Raw genomic sequence first — 23,809 nt, 5'->3', positions numbered from 1 at the left:
ATTGGACTGTTCATGCATGGGTTGAACCTCAGGCTGGCTGACTGTAATGATCAACTCAAACCATAGTGTATGAGGTGATGTACAGATGCTGACCACACAAAGCAGAATTTTCTTCAGCAGGGTCTGGTGCCTGTCAAGATCTCCCATTGGATATGCCACTTGTGAGGGTAATTAGATCCTACTCAGATCTTATCTGAAGATGGCCTGTGGGTGTATTGGTTCTGGAGCTTCTTGGGAGGAACTCTTGCCAGGCCAATGTCAGTTGCTGCCTGTGACTGACCCTGAGTAACCTGTTTAGTGTTACAAAGCGATCTGCTGTTTGTGGCTGCTTCTGGTGTGCCTGGGTATACACAAAAAGGATCAAGTTGCACACCAGGGCTGCGTTTACCAGAACCAGGCCAATGGGAAGTTTATCAAAGTCTCAAGGCACCCCAGGATCCACCTCCACTTGCCACCACCTCCTGGCTGCCAGTCAGGCTCCGTTGCTGAAAGAGCCTCTGGCAGTACTTGGGTTGCATGAGGTAGGTTCACATTGAGATGTGAACCAAATAAATACAAGTTCAAACTCAGTGCTAGTGCTGGGTCTGAGGCCACTCAGCAAATGTCCCAGGGTATACCAACTCCAGTTGCCACCTGCTAGGTGTTCGCACACTTTTTGGTGGGGCATAGTCTCAGGTAATTTTAAGGGTAAGGCCAGCATAGTTTATCAGGCCCAATCAGACTAAGATTTGGTTGTGTGAAGAAAGGACTTTGCACCAAGGGAAAAATGTCCCCTGTCTTAAAGCCACACAACTCAGTCTGCTCCAGATTCTTCCCAGAGTCCAATCTCAGCAATATGAATCAGAAAGAATATGAGGCTAGTGGATCTCCCATGAGAGGGAGGTACCAGTCAGGCTTTGAAGAGAGTGGAAGAAGTGGTTCCCATCCAAGAGCCACACAATTCAGTCTATCCCAGATCCTGTCTAGACCTTGGCAGGGTGGAGCCACCAGGAGCCCAGAAGGTGGTATTAGTGAATCTCCAGTGAGAAGGAGGCACCAGTCAGGTTCACAGAAAAGTGGGGGAATGGCCCCACCACCACACAGCTCAGTAACTGACACCATCTGAGTCTTCCCAGACCTCTACACCCTGGCCAAGGCTGCTGAGTCTTCAGCAAGGCCTCCTCTAGATGGGTGACAGTAAGTCAAGAGGGTGAAGCTATTGCATTCTCCAGGCTGTCATTATATGGAGTGGAATGCTTCACTCAAGAAAGATGGTATCTGCAGAATGGGAGAATGACTCAACATAGCGATTCTGGTGGCTGTCCCTTCCATTCTCTCCCCAGAGCTACAAACCCCAGGCTCTCCTTATATGACTGTAGTCTTCTCTGCCCTCCCTTGGCCAGCATTTAGGGTGAATGGCTGCCAACAAGATTTGTGCATTGGCCCTTTAAAAGTGCCTATGTTTTCACTGGGCTTTGGTTTCTCTGGTGCATGAAAACCTCGCTGTTTTCACAGCTAGATATTATGTGGGTGCCTCTTCCTGGTTCTGGTGTTCTAGGTTAGGGAACTCAGTTAAGAGTTGAGATCCCATGCTTCTCAGAGGGAATTTTTATAGCTGAGATATTTCTCCAGAATCTCAGCTGCTGTTTGTGGAAACACGGACAGTTTTTTTTTTTTTTTTTTGTCTCCGTCCTTCCTACCAGTTGCAATGTTGTTTCTTCTGTAAGTCCTTGGTAATAAGATTTCTCTTTAGTTAATTTTCAGTTGGTTTTTCAGGATGATTATTTTATATTTTAGTTGTAATTCCAGTTTGGTCCTGGGAGGAAGTTTGTATAACATCCACTTGTTCCACTGCCATTCAGGGTCTCTTAAAAATGCTTAATATTAATATTTTCCAAAGTGTAATTAGTGAAACTATAGTCTTTCCAGAGCTACGTGGGGAAAAAGTATTCTAAGGTTAAGCACTGGTAAACTATTTATGTCTTCCTTATAGAATTTTTAAATTCCCAGTTCCTTAGTGGTTTACGACTATTTAAGTTATCTATTTCATATTAAATATGGTAATTTGTGTTTTCGAGGAATTGGTCTATTTCATATAAGTTGTAGAATGTGTAGAATGTTCTTAGTATTTTCTTATTATCATTTTATGTTTGCAGGGTGTATACTGATATAATGTGTTTCATTCCTAATGTTAGTTTTTTATCTTCTCTTTGTTAGTCTTGTTAGAGGGTTATCGACTTTACTGATCTTTTCAAATATCTAATTCTTTGCTTCATTGTTTCTCCTTTTTTTGTTTTCAATTGTATTGATCTTTGCTCTTATCTTTCTTACTTCCTTCTTTCTGCTTTTTTGTGTTTATTTTACTCTCCATGTTTAGGTTCTTAAGGTGGTAGCTTAGGTTATTGATTTAAGACTTTCCCCCTATTTCATGTAAGTTATAGATTCCTCTCTCAGTGCTGTTTTAGCTCTGTTCCACGAATTTGATATATTACATGTTCATTTTCATCCAGTTCAATGTATTTTTCAATTTTCTTTGAAACTTTAAAATTTTTGAGGTTTGCTTTATGTTCCAAGTTATGATCTATCTTGGTATATGTTCCATGGGCACTTGGAAATAGTGCAATTTGTTGTTGGGTGGAGTGTCTTATAAATGTCTTAGATTCTGTTTGTCAATGGTGTTGGGTTTTTCTATATGTTTTTATATTCCATCTAATTGTTCTATCAATTGTTGATAGAGAGGTGTTGAAATCTCCCACTATAATTGTGTATTTGGTTTTTTTCCCCAGTTTTTGCTTTACATATTTTGCAGCTCTGACATTTTTTTGTACACACTTAACAATGCTATATATTCTTGGTGAATTGACTCTTTTGTCATTATGTAATATTTCCGTCTTTCTCTGCTAATTTTCTTTGCTCTGAAGTCTACTTTATCTGATATTGATATAGGCACTGTTGTTTCTTTTTTATTACATTTTGCATAATAAATTTTTTCTAGGTATTACTAAAACAACTGATAAGAAAAGCTATTCAGAAAGACATGCTCCAAAATGCTATAGAGAAATAAAAATGATATTGTGAAAAATGCTCAAGTAGTGCATAGTAGGCCAGGGAAAACAGAAATAAAAAACAAATGACAAACAGGAAACAAAAGTAAATTGGCAGCCTTAAGTCTAAATATAACAATAATTATATTGAATGTAATGTTCTAAATGCAACAAGTAAAGACAGATTGGATTAAAAAACATGAACCACACTGTGTACAAAACCATATGTACACAAATTAAAAGTAAAAGGGTGGAAAACATTTTCAGTTTTCAGCCTGGGGTGGTTGGACATGGGCAGGGAGCTTCCTGAGCGAGGGCTGAGCACCGCCGCCTGCATAGGTCCATTCAGCATGACTCCCACATGACTTCTCTGCTCACCTCCCCTTTTGCTGTGTGCTGGGGAATCTGTTACCCATCAGCCACCTGGTAATTCTTTCAATGTCTGGATTCATGTCAGTGAAATTCACCGATAGAAAGTCCACGAGTTTAGGTAAATCACAAGAAAAGTCTACTGGGCACATCAGCATCTTGATAGGCCCTGCTCTCTTCTCCTACTAACTTTAGTCCCCTTAAGGCCAAATTTTGCTCTCTTTCCTACAGGTGGCTTTCACCAAGTCATTCTAATTTTCTTATTTGTCTTAAGCAATTTCCTCATCTGCCTTCCACTCTATCTTCCAGAACAGCCTGAAATGAAATCTGCCCCAGCAGCTGTGCACAGAGGAAATGGGGGACAGACTGTTCAGGAAGGGACAGCATCTACGTGTCCTGTGCCAGGCTTGCAAAGCCAGGAGCCCATAGCCTGTGCTTGCCAGGCTCAGGGAAGCTCACTGCTCTTCTGCACACTGGGATTTCTGCTCCCCAGCTAGTTCTCCACTTAGACATTCACTCTGATGCTTGATAAACAAGTGTCAAGAGCAGAGTGAGTGCAGTGGTCTCACGTATGCTGCCATCTATCCCTATAAATTGTTTGCTCCTCTTAGGTGACCAGGCATAGGCATTTTTTGCATGTGATAGTGTTTGGCCAGGAAAGACACTGGACCATTTCCCCTGGCGGAAGAGCTTTGCGAAGGAGATAGATGAAGTGCAGACTCAGATAGCAGAGCAGAAATCCCAGGACGTGGCTCTTCCTAATTTCCTACCACCCATCCCACTCTCTGTCCCTGGTTGCTGGCCTGAACACCATGCTCTCAAAACCATTCCAGAGCAACTATTAGCTGATGATGCTTTTTTCTGGTTATCTCTCAGAGATACCTGATTTTGACATTAACCTCTAGAAGTCAGGGAAGTCTTCCAAGCTAAAGGGAGGAATTTTGAATGTTGTAACTTCAAAATAGCTACAGCAAGTTGGGGAAACATGCACAGCCCAGCAAGAATGGAAGCTTCTGGGTACTCCCTCCCCTGGAGAGGCAGCTGTGTGGGTCCCCTGCTCTGGTAGCCAGCTCTCAGGGCAGGCACGGTGCACCTGAAACTCTTTTGATGGAAAACTCAGAACACGGCTTCTCACACTGACCCACAGTAAGCACAGTGGAGCGAGCACACAGTGCTGGTTCATATAATTTCTTGCAGAGACCTAGAGACTTAGTTCAAATGCTACCTCCTCGGCAATGCTGCTCTAAACCCATGTGGTCTTGGGCAGCCCAGCTGATCGTCTGCTATTGTGGTGCATTGAAGTACCTGTTTCACCTATTAGTTGGGGACCTAGCTGAAGATGAGGGCCAGGTCTTATAGATATTAGTACCCCAGTGCCTAGCACAGTACCTGGCACACAGTAGGCATGCATAAATATTTCTGAAGAGGCATTGTGGCAGATATGTGCAGACAACCACGAAAATAACTCTTCTGTTGACTTACTGTGGAGCCTAAGATTCTGCCATCAGGTATTTATTCCTTTGACTTAAAAGTTAGTCCTATTCACCCAAGATTCCTTTCCAAAATAAAAGTTCCACTGGGAGTTATAACTGTCGCTGAGATTTTAGAAGCCTGGATTGAGATGAGCCCTATAAATTGTCACTGAGATTTTGGAGGCTTGGTTTGAGATGATCCTTGTAGAACCTTGACACAGGGTTGGAACTTGTGAGGAATGAAGGGAAGAGAAGCATACAGATATAAGAGAAAAACATTTATTCCTAGAAGACTAGGTCTGAAACTTGATTTATATGTTACTTGTATCTCTTTTCCCTTATTAAATGGAAAATAAATTGGAACAGATTCTTCAAGCAGGCTGGGTACTAGATAAACATTTCCTGGAACATAGTAAGTATTCGGTAAACATTTAGGGGACAACTTACCTGAGGAACATTGTCAGCCACATGCTCACATCTCTCCACATGGCTCTGGCTTGCAAGGAGCAGGTGGTAGGAAAGGGACTGGAGAATAAGGACTGGGTTTCAGTGTCATGAGCCCTGCCATCCTTCATGATCTGGGCTGATAGAATATACAGCAGGGATGATGCTGTTCACCTTACACTGGGCTTAAAAAAGCATTCAAACCCCAAATAAGAACACTCCTTTTCTGTGTGGGAGGCTGATCCCATGACCAGCCCCACACGGCTGAGTGGAGGCTACGGGCATGCATGGTGCACACACAGGATATTGGCTCCCACCTGTTCCTCGGGGGCCCAGGACACTCTCAGAGTCTAGGCAGGGGCTACAATGGGCTTTGAGGGTATGAAAGAGCTCCTTGAAGAAACAGGACAGCAGAGATCACAATCCTCCCTGCACTTGATGGGCAGTGCTTGTAACTAAGTATTGAGTGCTAGATTTGGTGCTTAAACTAGCTACCACTTACACACATTGAGAAAAGGAAGAAAGAGCAGTTAGAATGTAGGAAAGAGGGAAAAACCCCACCTCGCCACTTGACAGGCTCCAACTGTCACTGCCAGCCGCCCGCAAGGCAGGGACAGTCCCCTGTGACGCCCAACTCCAGAGTCAGGCTTGCGTGGTGAGCACCTCGTCAGACTGAGAAGCTGAAGCTTCCCTTCAAGCACAAAAACAGAGACCCTGCAAGGGGGTGTGGGCTGTTCCAGAAACTGACCCCACTGCTTGGGCCTAGCTATGTGGAGGGGTGGGTGCTGAGGAGGCCTGCGGAGAAGAGCAGTAGAAAGAGATTCTGTGACAATGACAGTTTAAGGAACACTGGACACCCAGCTTGTGGGGTTTCTCTAAACCTTCTGAGGGGAAACGTGTCAGTGGAACAGTCATGTGAAAACTTCTCTTTCTCCTCAAACTCAGTCATTCCCATCGAGGATAGAGTCACCTTTTTCTTGTGAGAAACCCTCATTCTAACAGGCCAGAATTTCATTTGGCTGCTGAAAATGACTGTTTCTGGACAGAAGTTGTATTTTGTAAACTTGGAGGACTGAGGGACTATGTCACATTTGTCACTGGGACTTTTGGTTTTAAGAAGGACTCAAGTGTGTCCAATTTCCTAGAACATCATTAGACACAGAAAGGGCTCAGTCTGGCCCAACCAGAGGCGAGGGTCCAGGGGAAGCACGGCATGGCGTCCTGTCGCCCACAGCTACCCAGCACCCGAGCTCAGGAAGCATCAGTATGTGGCAGCCCCGCAGCCCCGCTCCCTCATCAGCAGGGACACTCGGGGAAGGCTGCAGCTTTCCTCCACCTGGGTGTCCACATCTGGCAATCGTGCCCATCGCTCTGATGGGCCCTGCACATGCCAGCACGCGGACAGCAGACCTGGAACTGCACTGTGTGGCCTAGGCCACGTCCCAGCAGTCGCCCCTCTGCCAGCAGTCCACTACAACGGGCCGCAGCTGGCAGCCCCGGCAAAGTCTGCAGTGTGGGGAGCAGATTCAGGATGGTGCTACTTGTTTTGATGCAGGCAGCTTGGTTCTTGATACTGTTTCTATCGTAGAAGGGTGTGATATTGGGTCCTACCATATGGAGTCTCCAGCCAGAGGCCTCAGGCCCTGCACTGGGACTGCAGCATGGGGAATGTTCTGGGCAGTCACTCAGCATTCGGGTGCGAAAGCCTTGCTCTGAGCCAAACCCTGCTTTCTCTGTTCTGCTTCAGTTCTAACAGATCACCCAAAGCTCCTTCAAGCAGCTCTCGTCTCCTGTCCAGGCGGCGGCCCTCATCAGGAAGGGCCAAGGCCCCACCCCTAACATCCTACTTGCTTGTCTAAGGGCTGAGGGGAAGCCCAGCAGGTGCTGGCGCAGGAAGGCTCATCCTCAGAAGCATCCCTGCTGGGGTTGTTGTCTCCTGCCAGAACTAGACACACTGCTGCCAGATGTGTGAAGAACTCTCTGAGAACAAAATGAGGAAGTCGATTATTTCTTTTTGATTTGGAAAATGATTGTCCAGTTGCAGACTGGCACTGGAAAGCCAGTCTTCCTGAAAATCACCCTCCCATAATTTTTAAGAGGAGACAATTCTGGTGGGTTAAGGGCTGGGAACATCTGGGCCAAGCACTGGGATCCTGGTAGTCAAAGCAAAGCCATTTGACTGAGGAAGGAATTTTGGACTTGACTCAAAACTAGGCTAACCAGATGCCCTGGTTTATGCCCATCATCCAAGCTTCATTTTTAACGGTGTCCCTTTTACTCTCAAGAGTCCAGGTTTGGATGACAAGTTCTGTGATCACCCTATTCCACAGGACAGAGAAGTTATGGCTAGAAACTAATGCGGAGAGTGGCATGTAGGACGAGGGGCTTCAAGATCATTAATTTGGAGACAGAGAGAGGCAGGCAGTAAAGGGCCAGATTAGTTCACTCTCAAGTATGCTTAGAACTGCAGGGCTGTTGGCGATGTCAGATTTTCCGAGTGTGCACGCTGGAAGGGTCTTTGAGCTAATCTAATTCACCTCTTTTACCAGAAGAAAACTTTAGGTTAAAACAGGGAACAGTGACCTGCTTAAAGCCACATCTGGTTTCCGCACAGTAGGGTCAGGAGCTGCCCCAGGGATCAAGCCCAGATGTTCTGTTCTGGGAGAGTGGAAAAGAGATGACTCTGAGAGACACTGTAGAAAGTGAATAGATGTCCTGGACCTGGCATGACAGCCTCAGGACAGAGAGCATCACAGGCTGTCCCATGGCCCTGTGGCTGAGAAGGGAGGCCAGAGACAGGGTAGAGGGCTGAGACCTGATGAGCACGCTTGGGTGTGGGACCGGAGCTTGGACCTGGAGTGACAACAGAGTGATGCATGGAGCCGAAGGGTACATGGGCTCTGCAGGGTCATGACCGTAAGGGACCAAAGAGATTCATTGCCAACAGAACTATGAAGGAGTGAAGAAACAGGGAAGGAGAGATGAAAAGTAAATGGGCCAAATAAGTAACTTATGAAATATAAAGCTTTGTACAGTTCAAAGAGCAGTGAAATCTCACTGAAAGGCAAACCCTGATGACAGCTGTCTCACCCATCAGGTGGGAGAATCTGAAGCTGTAACAGCCTTACCCTCTACTTGGGAGATGGGCAAACCGAGCCATGGAGAAGGGAGATGGCATCTCTGTACTTGGGTGTGATTGACAGCAAGCTGAGAGCGACTCCACGAGCCGGCGACAACAGCACACCTGTGGTTTCATCACAGTCACACCCCGTGTGTGGCTCTGGTGTGGCAGGGAGTGGGGTGAATCTGGTCACCTTGGTGGAGGTCCCAGGAGAAGCCCACCCCATGGGTTCAGGGACTCTCTGGTCCCAGTCCCGCTGCTCATTAACACAAGGTACGATGGTGCAGGGTCACTTCTCTCCCGCCCTGCAGTTCCTGGTCATCAGATGAAAGCTCCTGCCTCTGCCATCTCCAAAGTCTCAGACCCTGCGTCTAGTCTGACCTGGGTATCTGACCTTGACTCAGCAGGAGCACAGCTTTGCGTTCACTTTTCGCAGTTTCTCCACAGCCTACATATAGCACACCCTCGTGGGTCAGATGAATGCCTGTCCTTGGGTCTCACTTACCTCTGACAATGTGGGGATGTAACAGTTTGCATGCAAAATTCCATTTTTAAAAACATCATATTTGATCCAGATCAGTATTTTTTGCCTGCAACTACTATTCACCCAACTGAGGTTGAGTTAAAATATTTAAGTGTGCCTGCAGATAATCTCCGAAGTGAATAGCACATGGACATAAACAGACACATGACTGCAGGCTGCTTGTAGCCACAGTGTGCCGCCGTCCCCCTGAGCAAGTTCTCCCACATAACATCTGCAGAAATCCTGCACACCGCCGCCACACCCACACAGCACTCTCCAGTACATAACATTAAAAACCTCAATCTCCTGAAAAAAAAAATCACAAAATGGTTTCAGTATATGTGAACCGAGCACACATTTTTGTTCAGTGAAACTGCTTTGATGATGCCTGTTCAAATATCTGCAAATATTGAGAAAACGCCCACAGACCATCCTCAGTTGCCACAGTCTCACAGTCTGCAGAAACCAACACTGGGGACATGAACACTGATTGTCACTGCAGACAAGCACATTCCAGATGGTCAGACACAGGATTGGAGGTCTGGTCCCCTGATGCCAGCTCTGGGATCTACCCTCTCAGCCCTGCATGCCCTCAAGACACCCATGTACCCTCCGTGCTGCTCTCTAGCCGTCCAAGCTGCACACAGAAGTGTGCTCCGCGCACACAAGCACAGTGAGGACAGGAAAATGGGAGAAGGAGGGACAGCAGGAGGACAAGAGAGAAGCAAGAAAGGGCAGACAGCAGGAGACAACACTGGGCAGACAGCAGGAGACAACAGAAAGAACTCTAGGCTCTGTGTCCCTATTACATTGAATAGTGACGGAGGTGAAGAGGTGAGCATCTGGAGCTCAACTGCTATTTCAGGGCCACTGAAATCCATGTTGCCTGCACAAGAGATCCTTGGGGAATGGGCTGCAGGGTAGGGAACCAGAGCTAAGTGTAGAAAACCTCAAAATACTGAGAAAAGCTTATGCGCCTGAATTTATGCCATTCGAGGTTGGGGTACTATACCAGGTCTCCCAGATGAACCCGACAGCTTTGGTATCAGCACTTCTTTATTATAAAATTCACATCACTGAAAGCAAGAAGAAAAAAAAAAAAAAGACAGGCCAGAAATACCACATCTTAGGCAAATGAGCTGAAAATCCCTTTGAGTGACACCCTATTTTTTCCACTCATTTCTAAAGTCAGAGGACACCTGGCACAGTGTCCAGGTAAAGAAATGAAATTCCTGGTCCACAGAATTTCCTGAGGGTACAGAAAACAAAGTGACATCATGGAAATACGTGTGTCTCCAGGTCAGTGAGAATGGTTTCTGGGTGAGGACAGGCATCCGGTAGTGAGTGGAAAGGTATGTGTACCTTTGGGCTTTGCTGGTGTGTACTGCTTTCTGCCTCAGAGACAAAGTTTTACTGCAACATCTGTTAGTTGCTGGCCAAGCTTCCCACATTCGGGCTCACCTGTATGCATAGTTAAAATGTAGGTTACACCCTACCTGTGCTTCTTGGCCATTCTGAAGGAAATAAAACCTTTGTTACCAAGACGAAAAGAAGCTTGTCTTCCACTCAAGGTCAAGGAATCTGTGACCTAAGATGCCCTTTCCAGTGGTGAATATGAACATTCTCATTTGTGTAGCATTCCCCACGGTGACGACAAGTGAGGCTGTGGCAGACACTGAACGTATGGAATCCTTTGTCTTAATTAACAAGTACAGTGAGAGTCGTGGAATTTGGCCAAGCCTCATAAATCTGCTGAAAGAATCAAGACTCTGTCAGAGAAGCTTAACTAGAACCAACTGAGCCCTCTGGAGAATTTATAGATTCCCCGCCAGTGGTTGACACCCACTCTCCTGTCACTTCTCAGAGCTCCGTGGACACAGTTGTGCTCATTAACCACCAGCCCTCCTACCCGCCGATGACAAGTTTATCCCCGCCGAGTGCAAAATTCAGAGATGATAAATTTACTTCTGCTTGTAAAAATGAAGCTCTCCTCAGGGCAGAAAAAATGCTGCAGCCCTTAAGGAAATCAGGACTTCACATGATCACCTACCTTCATTAACAGAGTCCAGTCCTCTTGGTCAGGACAGCGCTTCACCACCACAAAGAACTGCTCTAAAGTAACTAGAAGGGAAAAAGTAGAGATGTGAGTGGCCACCCTTTAGACCTGAGCACCTCTGGTTCCAGGAGAATGTGGTGGTCCTTCCTTGATGACATGACAGAGCTTCCTCCGGTCCCTTGACTGGGGTGGGGTCAGCACACAATGACTTCACTATGTCAGTTAGCATAATTACATCAGAGCACGTGGCCATTATCATGAGCTAAACTCCATCCTAAACCACTGGGGAGTCCTAGGTTCAGCCATCGTATGGCCCATCCTGTCCCCCAAAGGCCACAGGCTCTCCCCTTTCCGATAATCTCCATCTCGAGGGCTGCACCTGCATTTGTAGATCTGGCAGTGCTAAATTTTCTATCTCGGTTTTCCATCACAATTACCGCAGCTTTACGTCTTCTCTTGGCATGAACATGATATGGCCCCCAGTGTTGACTCAGGCACACAACCTCCCCCACACACCCAATTTTAAATCATGTTTCCCCAAACGTTCTTCTCCCACAGAATGGAAAAGACGAACTCAGGAAGGCTTTCAAAAACTATATTTTAACAATCCCATTGAAATTGGCCATGAAAGCTCTTGCAATATTAACTTGACAATTCACACAAATTATATCCCTTTCTTCCTATCAGCAGCCTGTTCTCATCAAAGGCCCACTCATGCATGTAACCCTTTTGATTTTGGTCTAAATAAGCACCAAACCACAGACTGCCTTCCTTCCACAGTTTTGACTGTATTATTTCACTTGAAAAGGTTCCCATGTGTCCCTGCCACCCTCAGATTTAAATTCACTTCTTTCGACAGGCATTAAACTTTAACTTAGTCAACCCGTCTAGACGAACCTCTTACTTCCAGACTCAAAGCTGCTCTTCACTCTTCACCTGTCATAACCTTTCTCTTCCATTTGCTGGACACAGCCCTGCCTCTCGCCTTCGGGCAGAGCAAAGCTGCCTGTTCTTTGGAACCCCACAAGCCTGCCCATCCAGTCACTTAAAGCTATTGAATGCCTGGGAGTCCAGCCTAACTCCATAGGGCCGACAAAGGCAGTCAAAGCTACACTCAGCCTCGCTCACAACTGAGGAACACTCTCAGTTCACTGTTCTGATGCCAAGAAGGTCTGGATGTCATGTTTACAAAGGCAGGTATTTTGATGAGAATTGTATCAGCAGCAATGAATTTTTATTAGTTAAGCATTGTCTGGGTCTTTTTTGTAATTTTCAGTGTTACCTATGGAATACAATTTTTAATTTATTTATTTTTTTTTAGTTTATTCATTTTAGAGGGAGGAGAGAGAGAGAGAGAAGAAGTGGAGGAGTAGGAAGCATCAACTCCCATATGTGCCTGGACCGGGCAAGCCCGGGGTTTCGAACAGGTGACCTCAGCATTCCAGGGCGATGGTTTACCCACTGCGCCACCACAGGTCAGGCCACAACAATTTTTTATTTTTTATTTTTATTTTTTTAAGTGAAAGGTGGGGAGGCTGAGATAGACTCCCACATGTGCCCTGACCAGGATCCAACTGGCAAGCCCCGTACAGGGTGATGCTCTGCCCGTCTGGGGCCGCTGCTCCATTGCTTGGCAACCGAGATATTTCAGTGCTTGTGGTAAGGCCATAGGGCCATCTTTAGTGCTCGGGGCCAACTTACTTGAACCATTTGAGCCATGGCTGTGGGAGAAGAAGAGAGGGGAAGAGAGAGAGAAGGGGGAGAGATGGGGAAGGAGATGGTTGCTTCTCCTGTGTGCCCTGACCAGGAATTAAACTCAGGACTTCCACATATTGGGCCAATGCTCTACTGCTAAGCCAACTGGCCAGGGCCGAAATACAATTCCTTAGACAGTTTTTATATATCACCAAATTATGCTGCAGTCTTAAATATTGTCAGTTGTATCTATTGCTGAGTACTTCTTCCACGTCTAAACGTTTACTCTTATTGCATCAAAATATACTCAGGATTAGGAGAGGGGTCAGCACTCCCAATGTTACATGTATATGTCCACCCAGCCAGCAACTGGCTAAAGCTGATGTTAATTACCATATTTTTTGCTCCATAAGACGCACTTTTTCCCCTCAAAAGTGGAGGGGAAAATGCCCGTGCGTCTTAAGGAGTGAAAAATACGGTATTTTATTAAATATTTTAACACACCATTTGGTTCAGAATATTTTATTTCTTATTTTCCTCCTTAAAATTCTAGGTGTGTCTTATGGTCAGGTGTGTCTTATGAAGCAAAAAATATGGTATATAAAATCTTAAATAAAAAAAAAAGAATTGAAGCACAACACTTTGCCCATAGAAGGGGCTAAACAGAAACTTGCAGCACGAGCTAACTGCCCAAGCTCTGCTGAGATACACAAGTGCACTGGCCCTCCTGCACTGAAACACACTACCCACAGAGACCTCAGTCACCACCATTAACCCTGCTGTGGGTTTTCAATGAAACATCATTTGGTGTGATAAAATATTGAACTCTGACTATTGCCAGAGTAAAGAATAATCTATACATTCTTCAGATGATCTTTTAGAAGGTGGTTCTTTTATTTGGTGAAGGTTTGTGCGGTGACTGGCCATGAAAATTTAAATACTTGCTACTTGGCTGCTAGATTCTTGCCCTCCCCTCACTCTTCTCTGCAGTGACCACACCTCTATGGCTCCAGCTGTCCATGACTGGACTTCACTGTGACATTTCTAGCTGCTCAGAAGACATGGCACCCAGTCGAGCAGCTGTTACCTTGAACTCTGTACATCCAATCCAAACTAGCTGGCCTGCCAGCCTAGCTCACCCTTTCCCCAATTTTCCAATTTCTGTGGTACAGTCATTCACCAGCCACCAGGTCTGCTTCCCTCATGTTCCCAAGCTCGCTGACTCTTCTTGCACAACGTCTTAGGATGCACACTTGCCCCCTGGCATAGGTGCCACTTCAACTCCTGCAGAAGCCTTCTGACTTGATGCCGAACCTCGATGCCCAGCCTCCCTCTCCTGTCCCCATGTTCACTGCTGCCACCACAGAAAACGTGGCACTGCTGGTTCCCGCACGCCTCTCCTCACCTCCCCGGGCTTACCCCCATACCCTGGTGCAAACCACCCTCTCTGATGGATTCTCACTATCATTACTCCATGGCTTAGGCCATGTGCTCCCCTCCCTGTTACCTTCACATCTGCTCAAATCCTACCTCTCAGCTGATGCAGTGGTCACTGGTACAGGCCTAGAGTCAGAGGGACTGGACTTGAAATCATCATTCCACACTACAGCTGCATGTCCTTGGACAAGCCACTTCCTCTCACCGAGCCTGTCTCCTCATCAGTCCCACGTGCAGCCTGGGGTCTGCCTCCTGGAACTGGTGTGAGGAAGGTGGGGAGGCTGCTTGCCAAGTGAGCAGCCCCTGGCCTGGCTTCAGCCCCTGTCCATGCACCTGTAGAAGCTGTCTCTAACTTGCCCTGTCACATTGATTTTTTTCCTGTTGACATCTTGGTGTGATTTGTACACATTGGGTTTTTATTTTAAATCATTCTTTAATGTTTAGGTGCAGATGCTGGCCGTGTCTCAGAGGTGAACTGTGGGCTCCAGAAGAGAGCTTGGCATGCTCTTGTGGAACTGGACATGGTACATTGTGGGGTTGGAGCCCAAAGGTGGCATCTCTCCTTCACTGTCTGGCTGAGTTTTCTGGGGTGAGCATCTCTCGCCCTGTCTGAACTGCCAATGAGACCAAGCAGAGAGAGGGCACCCTGACTTAGTTCTCCCCTCACCTTAAGTGTCCATGAGCGGAATCTGTGCTCTATGACAAGAGCAGCGGACCTCTCAGCCACCCGGGTGCTCTGCTGTCCACTGAGCCCCGAACAAGAGCGGCTCGCCCCACTGGCAGCTCTGCTCCGCCGGGCCTGCCCAAGCAGCCGTGTGCACCGGGACACAGCTGACATTTCACTGACTGCTCCCTTTTCCTCCCTGATTTAAATAGAAAAAGACACTCAAAATGAAAGCATTTGTGGTATCTGCCCTGCCTCTGTTGCTGATTCAAGGGCTGGCTGCCTGATGGGAGTAGGGTGCCGCAGACAGACTCTGAAAGAACCAGACTCTGCTGGCAGGCTTCTCCTTAAAGACCAGCTGACATCATTTTCTTGATTCGACATCAGTTGCGTTAACTGCTCGTAAGTGTCCCAGTGTCATTCACTTCAGTAGGGCATGCAGAGGCTTGCATCTGTCTGAGCCTAGTTCTCCTTGGTTCAACCTTTCCACCCTGTGGAACACATTTCTAGGTGGTAAGTGCCCTCCCTTCTGAGCATGCGCTTCCATGGCCTGTACGCCATTTACGTACAACAGCTCGCTCCCTTGCAGCCACTTCTGAAAGGGACATAGGACTTTGTACCATGGAAAGACATCAAACTCGAGGCAACGGTGGTACCCAGAATAGCTTTCATTATGACATGTTGATGTAAATGGTGGTTGGGGTGGGAGGAAGACGAACCAAACGCACCATTGTACTTTCTCTTCAAAATGCTGCTGGTGAGATTGGGGTAGTGGGCAGAGCTGACCTCGACACAGGGCTCAGGGGCTCAGAAACCCTCTCTCAGGATGTCCTTTCAGCTTCTCTCAATCCCTGCAACAGGAACTTGAGAAGTAGGGGTCCTGTCCCAGGAGCCAAGCTTTAGCGAGCCCTGTTCTGCTGTTCCTCTGGCTGTAGCTTTTCCCATGCGTCCCTGCAGTACCCGCCTGGAGCCCACATTCTCTCAGTGCCCAGGGCTCACTACGGCACACTTCCCTGGCAAGACAGCCTAAGCCTCTTCCCTCGGGATGCCCTCCTCCTGCTGTGGGCACTGCCAGACCCCTGGGGTAGCCAAGGGACCATTGTTGGTGGGGTATAGACCCGCGTTGTCTACACTGGAGGACATGTGGAAAGGACTGCAGTGAGCAGGGGACACTTGGCCCCATGCTGTAGAATTCACAACTGCCAGGAGCCTGAGAATTCTAAATTTGAAAGCTGGCCTTCTGGATGAATGAAGCCACATTTGTCCAGGCAGGTAAACCAAGTCTAGTTTCTTCAACTCTTTGTAAGCTTGTCCTATCCTCTTGTCCCACAGGGAGCGTGGCAGGCTTGTGCTAGAGTGAAAACCGGATCCTCACATACAGGCTGGCCCAAGCCTCTTCAAAGCCAGGCCCTTCATTTGTCCCTGGCAAGTGTTCAGTCTGGCAGGAGTACGAGGCCTTCTCCTCATGGACCTCCTGTGAAGATGCGCACCCAGCCTCACTTAGAGAGGAACTCCACACAGGGTTCCAGTGGAGGAACGAGCACCAGGGGCCGGGTGCTGTGCTCTGTGGGCAATGTCCTCTCATGCTGAGGCTTTCCTGGCACCAAGACTGTTGGTCTCACATCTCTGGCTTGGGCCACTTCGCCGTGAAGGTCAGGGTCATCTGTGCCCACGTCCAAGGATCCTGGCTGGGACCCTGAGCTTACTCTGTCACATAAGGTGAGCCTCAGCGGTGTCTGTCCTTCAACCTTCTTCTCTTTTCTTTGTGTGGCAACAATGCCCTCAGCTCCTTTTGCAAAGCTGTCACTCTAAGCCTCTGAAGTCCCCCACCCACCTATTTACAACGGGGAAATGTTCAGAGAGAGATTGAGCAACTGGAGGGCTTTGTCTTTGCAGGAAGAACTCTTGTTTGTTTTCAGAATCAGAGCAGTGGGGGGGGACTGAGGCTTGTAGCTCCTTGGAAGTTGTGGGGTTTCAGCCTCCTGCCCATCCAGATGTGATGGAAGGGTGTGGAGCTGGCCCTCGGGGCACTGCCAAGCGAGGGCCCAGGCCCAGTGCCTCAGCCAGGCCCTGTTGTGGCTGCTCGCCCACTCTTCCTTATGGCTCACAAAATCCATTGTAGAAAGCCGGCAGGACACGGCATGTGCCACATTCCTCTGCTCCATGACCACGTCTGGGGACACAGCTGGAGCTCAGAGGGTGCCAGTTCTCTGGCAGACATGCTCTGGTTCCTGTAACTAAATCTTCCTGCCTGAGTACTGGGGCCTCAGCCCTCCACAGGCTCAGCCTCCTCCAGATGGGAAGGGAAATGCTGCTTCTCCAGTACAGACCTTCCTTTTACCCCCACATCTACTACCTCCTTGCAGAGCCTTGTCTTCTCTCTTGCTGGCTGCACTTGCTTGGTCTGCCCCCTCACCCACCCACCCATGGTCTCTTTCTCCAGTGCATCATGGTCCTTGGGCCAGGAGGATGTGGCTCATGGAGCCTGGGTGTGAAGTCACTCTCCGGCTCAGTCCCTTCACATCTTACTCTGTCTGCTACACTAAAAAGCATCCTTTATCATCCTAACCTAAAGTCTTGCAAATAGGAGGTACTAAAAGTTTTCTCATAAATAAACATCTTGCTCCACTCCTTTGACAGCCACAGAGGGGCAGTGTGGCGGGCCAAGTGTCAGTTTGGCCAGTCCCTGAGATGGAGCAGCAATGGGGTCTCACTGACATCTTGGAAGCCTTGGTCCTCGTCTGAGCCACGGGAGAGAGATGAAATGACTGACTGCCAAGTTCCAGATGTGAGCAGTTCTGGAAGGGCAGGGGGCAGCCATGGGCGGGGGCAGGGCGGCTGGCCCTGTCTGCAGCATCTGGGCCTGGAAGGACAGTGGCCTCCCTCTCTCCAAGCCTGAGCATCGTGCACCCATCTCATCTTCCTCCTCTTGGTTCTTTCCTGCAAAGCTGGTTCTGAAGAGGGCCACCTGTGGTCTTGGCTTAGGTCAAGCATGACTACACGAGAGAGCACACACTGATCACCGACTCCTAGTGGAGCCCTTTCAGCTTGTGGCAGACATGGCCGTTTACTCGGGAAGAGATGAGGGTGCAGCTTTCCTGGAGCTCTGTCTGGGCCCACGGTCCTCCTGTGTGTGGGGAGGCTGCCACCCTCCCATGAGGGGCAGTCCTTCGCTCATTCTGTGTGGCCCAGCTCACCTGGCTGCCACTTAAGAAAGAATTTCTGAGCGATTTTTCAGGAAAAATTACATTAAATAGTTTCATCAATCTCTAATTACACTGATGTTAAGTGAAATGTTTCCATTGAATTTCCAGTATCCACACCAGACCAGGGGTGCCGAGTGTCTGCAAAGGAAGGTGGACAGTGATGGACTCGATTTGTGTTATCTGGTGACCATTCCTCCACATGCCGCCCTGTGCCACTTGAAGCATATCTCAACCCTTGCTAAATGATTACCTCTCGGAGGCTTGAATGCTTTTTTTTTCCTCTTCTGTTCTCACATTTCTGAGTAAAAGCCATCATTTTCAAGTTAATAGAGCATTATGTTTTCCCTGCAAATAAAATCCCATAACTCACAAGCAGAGAGAGAGGCAAATTTACACACAGGAGACACAGCACTATTTTTCCTTCTGACGTTTGGGATCCACACTAGGTTAAAAATGATGTTTTTATCTCTGGCAATTTATCAAACTCCAGATTTCATAAAAGATTAACAGATGCACTGAAGAAAGAATACATCATCTTAATGCTTCGCTTTGACACTTTTGGTATCTAAAAAGCATGTGTATCAAAGATCTCCCCTCCAAAAACTCAATAGTTCCCATAATTTACACATTTAATTCTTGTTTTTAAAGCACACTTGAAATGAGAACACGCCAGGAGGCACCTTAAAGAAAATGGTCACATTTGAAACATACAGATTATTTATAGACAAAATACTCAAAGAACTGACAGAAACTCTGGTCACCAACAGACAGTTGCTTTTTCTGTTTTGTTTTTTTTCTGTAGTTCAGTTTGGTTTTTGTGTGGGTGGCTCATGTGAACTCAAAGGTTATTTGCTAAATGTTTTGTGAGATTAGAACATGCTGTCCTTTAAAACCTAAATTTTAGTGTATGTGAATTGCAAATATGTTTTAACTTTGCACGTGAGACAGAGGGTTATGCTTTTTAGATAAAATCATACCTGGATTTGCTATGATAGAGAAAGAGTTCCTATGCTGCTAGTTTTATTTAGTTTAGGAGGTCTTGGTCTTAACAGAAAACCCACAGTATAAAGTTATGCAATATAAATTGCTTCTTTCTTATTTCTTGTATTTCTTTTGCATGCCAACTTGGGGGCTGTTTATTTTAAAACAACCCAGGCTCCAGAAGCTGTAAGGCAGGGGTTGGGAACCTATGGCTCGCGAGCCAGATGTGGCTCTTTTGATGGCTGCACCTGGCTCGCAGACAAATCTTTAATAAAAATAATAGTAACATTAAAAATATAAAACATTCTCATGCATTACAATCCATTCATTTCCTACCGCTCATGTTCATGGTTGCGGGTGGCTGGAGCCAATCACAGCTGTCCTCCGGGACAACACCAAATTTTTATTGGATAATGCGAAAGGTACACAGGTCGTTGTATGGCTCTCATGGAATTACATTTTAAAATATGTGGTGTTCATGGCTCTCTCAGCCAAAAAGGTTCCCGACCCCTGCTGTAAGGTCAGCATGAACTGCAGGCCAGGTCTCTGCGGCGCATCACAGAGTCGGAAACTTAGGAGTATGTAAGCTTAAAAAGGAGAGAGGGCTGATTGTTCTTGCTTCTTTGGCAATGCTGAACCACCAGGTAAGGTCTAACAAGCACTTAGGGCCTCTGCGAGGTAGGCAGAGGACAGCTGTCTCTTGGGATGTGGATCCTCCTTCTGCCTTGTGACCCTGGACAACTTATTTAACCTCTCTGTGCCTCAGCTTCCTCAGATGGAAACTGGGTAGATAGTGGTCCTTCCCTTGTGGCCTTGGTGGGGGTTTAGGCTGTGCTCACCCATCACCTTCTGCACTGGCTATGTTAGTTCTCCCATGACTCTAAAGCCCTAGTGCTTCCACACATGCTTTTTTCCTTTAAGCCTCACTGAAAGCCTGTGATATAGAAAAAGAAAAAATAGGAAGCATTATTCAGGAACAAATCCAGTAAGTGTCATGAAAGGTGGTACAAGCCCAATTTTAACACAGGAAAGTATGTGCTGGATAAATATACAAAGAAAGACCTCCAGAAGTTCCAGAACACTGGAATTCCCATTCTTCCGTGTTCATCTGCAGGAAGGAAAGCCCTGGGAGCTGGGGTGGGCAGGCTCCCTTACAGTTGGATGCTTGGAAAGCCTTCTGTGCAAGGCAGTGAGGTTCACCAGGCCCGGGTCAAGTCCCAGCACCACACTTCCTGTGTGGGATCCAGGCAGTTGTTCACTCCTGAGCTTTGGTCTCCTCATAGGCTTTGTGAGGTTGTGGAAAAAGAAATGACAAGAGCCATGCACTCCGAGTAGCTCTGGCACAGAGGAAACAGTCAACGGGGCCAGCAGCTATCATCACAGTTGGCTGATATCATCTGGGGCCCCAAAATGAATGACATTTTATTAGCATCTGTGCCGAGTACAGTATGACGTTGGACAGACTACCTTCCAGAATTTCGTCTTCTCCTTTGTCTACTAGCTGATGAGGCACAAAATTAAAAACTAATGTGGCCCAGGGCAGGTTCTCCCAAGGGTTCACATGCTGCAAAGTTTCAAGTCAGTCAAATTTCTTCTTTTATATTTTTCAGTGCCATAGTTCGTTTCCGCACAAAGGACCCCCACACTCCAACTTGGCTGGCCCAATGCACCAGGCACCGCCCTCCGATTCCCCTCTGCCTCCGCCCTCGTCTCCACTTCCGGGAGGATTGTGCAGTGCCCACGGAAGCCAGGGCTCACCCTCCGCCCTCGTCTCCACTTCCGGGAGGATTGTGCAGTGCCCACGGAAGCCAGGGCTCACCCTCCGCCCTCGTCTCCACTTCCGGGAGGATTGTGCAGTGCCCACGGAAGCCAGGGCTCACCCTCCGCCCTCGTCTCCACTTCCGGAAGGATTGTGCAGTGCCCATGGAAGCCAGGGCTCACTCCTCTTCTCCTGAATGTTGCCATCTCCTGGGTTTCCAGACGGAGCCTCTTTGCTGTCCCAGTCATCAGGAATGAGGGACCTAGTGACTCTATCGCTCTCAGGAGTGGAGGGGTCTGAGGTTTGAACATGTGATCCAAACGGAGAAAACAAAGTGGACTCCTTCCTCTCCAATGTTGGGGCCTCCAACGTGCTACTGTGCCGGACCCTTGGCTTTTGAAATCCCCTCGCCTGCTTCTGCCACCCACAAATTCAAGGGGTGCTGGAAAAAGAGAAAAGTCAGCAATAGGGGCAGCTCCTCTGTCCCCAGACCACCTCAGGGCACTGGGACTGCTCTCAAGGTCGGTGCCCCTAGCATAGGGTACCCACGGGAAAGCAAGAGTTCCACTTCCAGAAGCGAAATAGTGTGGAACCTGTTATTCAAAGAACAAAGTGTGTAGACTTGCGACCTGACCCCAGAGGCCAGATTGGGGAGGAAACGGGTCTCGGGGGACTTCTGCAGCTGAATGTAAGAATTAAGTACCTAAACTCACACGGGGCTACTGGATGAAGTTGGGCGTTTTATTTTCCTGAGCTCGTATAATGTAATGCGCATTCAAGGAGGTGGGAAATATATTCCCATAATTTTCCAGAAGATGAATGCCAAACTGAAATGAAATCAAGGTGAATGTGGTTTTTATAAAGGATACAGGGTGCCGTTAACAATGGGGAGGAAGGTGCTGATCCCCTGAAGAACACGGGAACAAGCACTCATGGATCAAATACAGACATGAGGCTTTGATAACACACACAATCACATTTTTATTAACAAAGAAAGTCCTGTTTGGAAATAAAACATCCCTGAGAGGAGTCTGAAATTAATCCTCCAGTAGACAGGAATCCACTCTATTTATATATTTTAGTTATAATTACAATCTGCTCTTAACACGAACATTCTGAGTTATTAGTCCATTTATTAAGAACCGAAAAAGGGATTACTTACAGCACAATGAGCTGTAAGCCTTGAGAAGGAAAATATATATATAAGAGATGATTCTGCACGGAGTTGGAGAATGGTGGATGTAATTTATTTAGTAAAAGTGCTTAGTTGAGGAGTTGGTACACCCTTAGGGGTTCAGACAGCTCACGACTCAGAACTGCTATTTCTAGGGCAAGATAAAAATGTGCACCTTAGGAAAATAACAATTTATCATTGTAATGGTCACATCCCACTTCAGAAACCACTTGAGACTGCTTAACATTTTTATTTCAAACACTGTTTTCCCGAGTCCTCAGGTGACACAAGAATACTGATGCCAGAAAGCTTTTTCCCATTTGTTCCTAATAAAAGTAGCTAGATCCCGAGCTCATTTTCATCTGGGGTGACGTAAAGGTCTGCGCATTCACAGACTGATCCTTCCCCTCCCTCCTGTGCTCTCCTTCCAGTGTCTCCAAAGGCAATGTCAGGCAGTCATTGAAGATGGAGGGGCTCCTCCGCTCCCCCCCCCCACCTCCAGGCCTCTGCCAGAGGCTCGCGTGCTATTGGGATGCAATGACATGCTGACCACATTCTTTCTGGGTGCCGTGTGCCCAGTGCTCCTACCATGACAACCCATTCTGTATCTGACAGACATCGTTGTTATCAACAGATTTCTCTATTTCAGAACATTCCAAGATTTGTAAATGTTGCCATTGAACTAATTCTTATTACTTTTTTTTCTGTTACTTTATACTGCCAAATCTTCTTCATCTGGCATTGAACCTGAGGCCAATTTCTTAAAAATAATAACCTTTATTATGGTGGTTATCAACCAATAAAAGATATCAGTGTCTTTTGTGCTATGGCACATTAAAATCCATGATGTTTCTTCCTGGTGTTAAGACTTCATATATTGGAACCTAACCTGTCTTTTTCTTCCTTTTAATGAACAAGAATGTTCCGTGTTGATTTTATAGAGTAGTAATTAATACTAATAAGATGCTTTTACTGAACACTAACTATGGGTCAGATGCTTTCAAGTGTCTTCTCAACAGGCCTATGAGGTAAATATCATAGTATCTGGATTTTGTAAACAAAGAGGAGACTGAAGTTCAGAGAGGTTGATTAACTCACTTGTAGTCACAGAGCTGGCAGGAATGAAAATAGCCTCTGAATTCAGAGAGCCTGACTAAAGATGAGCTCTCCACCACACACTGAGCCACTGAAGCTCTCAACAAGTGGGGCAAGTGGCTTGGGGTGTGATGGTCAGTGCTTCCAAGGCAAAGGCAGGCATTCATGATTCTTTGATGCCCTCTTTGAATTCAGTCCCATCTCTGAATGTTTGCAAGCTTATTTTTAATTCTTTAATTTTTATTTTTAGTGAGAGGAGGGGAGGCAGAGAAAGACTCCTGCATATGCCCTGACGGGGATCCACCTGGCAAGCGCACTAAGGGGCGATGCTCTGCCCCTCGGGCCCTTGCTCCGTCGCAACCAGTGCCATTTTTTTAGTGCCTGAGGTGGAGGCCATGGGGTCATCCTTAGCACCCAGGGCCAGCTCACTCTAATTGAGCCATGGCTGCAGGAGGGGAGGAGAAGAGAGAGAGAGAGAGAGAGAGAGAGAGGCAAGAGGGGGAAGGTTGGAGAAGCAGATGAGCACTTCTCCTGTGTGCCCTGACTGGGAATTGAACCAGGGACTTCCACATGCTAGGGTAGGCCGATGCTCTACCACTGATTTAACTGGCCAAGACTACAAGCTTTTTACCTAGCGTCCACATGGGTCATCCTTGCATCCTGGGAAGGGTGTGATTGCTGTGTCCAGTCCACAGGGAGAGGAGCCCAGGCACCAGGGCCACACCCCCAAGAACAGAGCCATGAAAGTCTCATGAAGTGGATGAGAAAGCCCGAGTCATCCTGAGTGCTG

General features: G+C 47.2%; 1 protein-coding gene across 1 annotated transcript in view; it reads left to right on the top strand.

The window, feature by feature from the left end:
• Nucleotides 1–22,711, top strand: part of LOC136330624 (uncharacterized) — a 72,016-nt gene extending 49,305 nt beyond the window's left edge. Inside the window, exons 3-5 of the mRNA XM_066267708.1 lie at nt 16,137–16,523; nt 17,445–17,592; nt 20,602–22,711. Of these exons, the coding sequence (XP_066123805.1) occupies nt 16,378–16,523; nt 17,445–17,592; nt 20,602–20,946 (639 nt within the window). The 5' untranslated portion in view covers nt 16,137–16,377 and the 3' untranslated portion in view covers nt 20,947–22,711. The remainder of the gene's footprint in view (nt 1–16,136; nt 16,524–17,444; nt 17,593–20,601) is intronic.
• Nucleotides 22,712–23,809: the final 1,098 nt, after the last annotated feature.

This window comes from Saccopteryx bilineata, chromosome 3, assembly GCF_036850765.1.
Source record: "Saccopteryx bilineata isolate mSacBil1 chromosome 3, mSacBil1_pri_phased_curated, whole genome shotgun sequence".
Lineage (NCBI taxonomy): Eukaryota > Metazoa > Chordata > Mammalia > Chiroptera > Emballonuridae > Saccopteryx > Saccopteryx bilineata.
The sequence above is the reverse complement of the archived record's forward strand: the minus strand, read 5'-3'. Positions and strand labels throughout refer to the sequence as shown.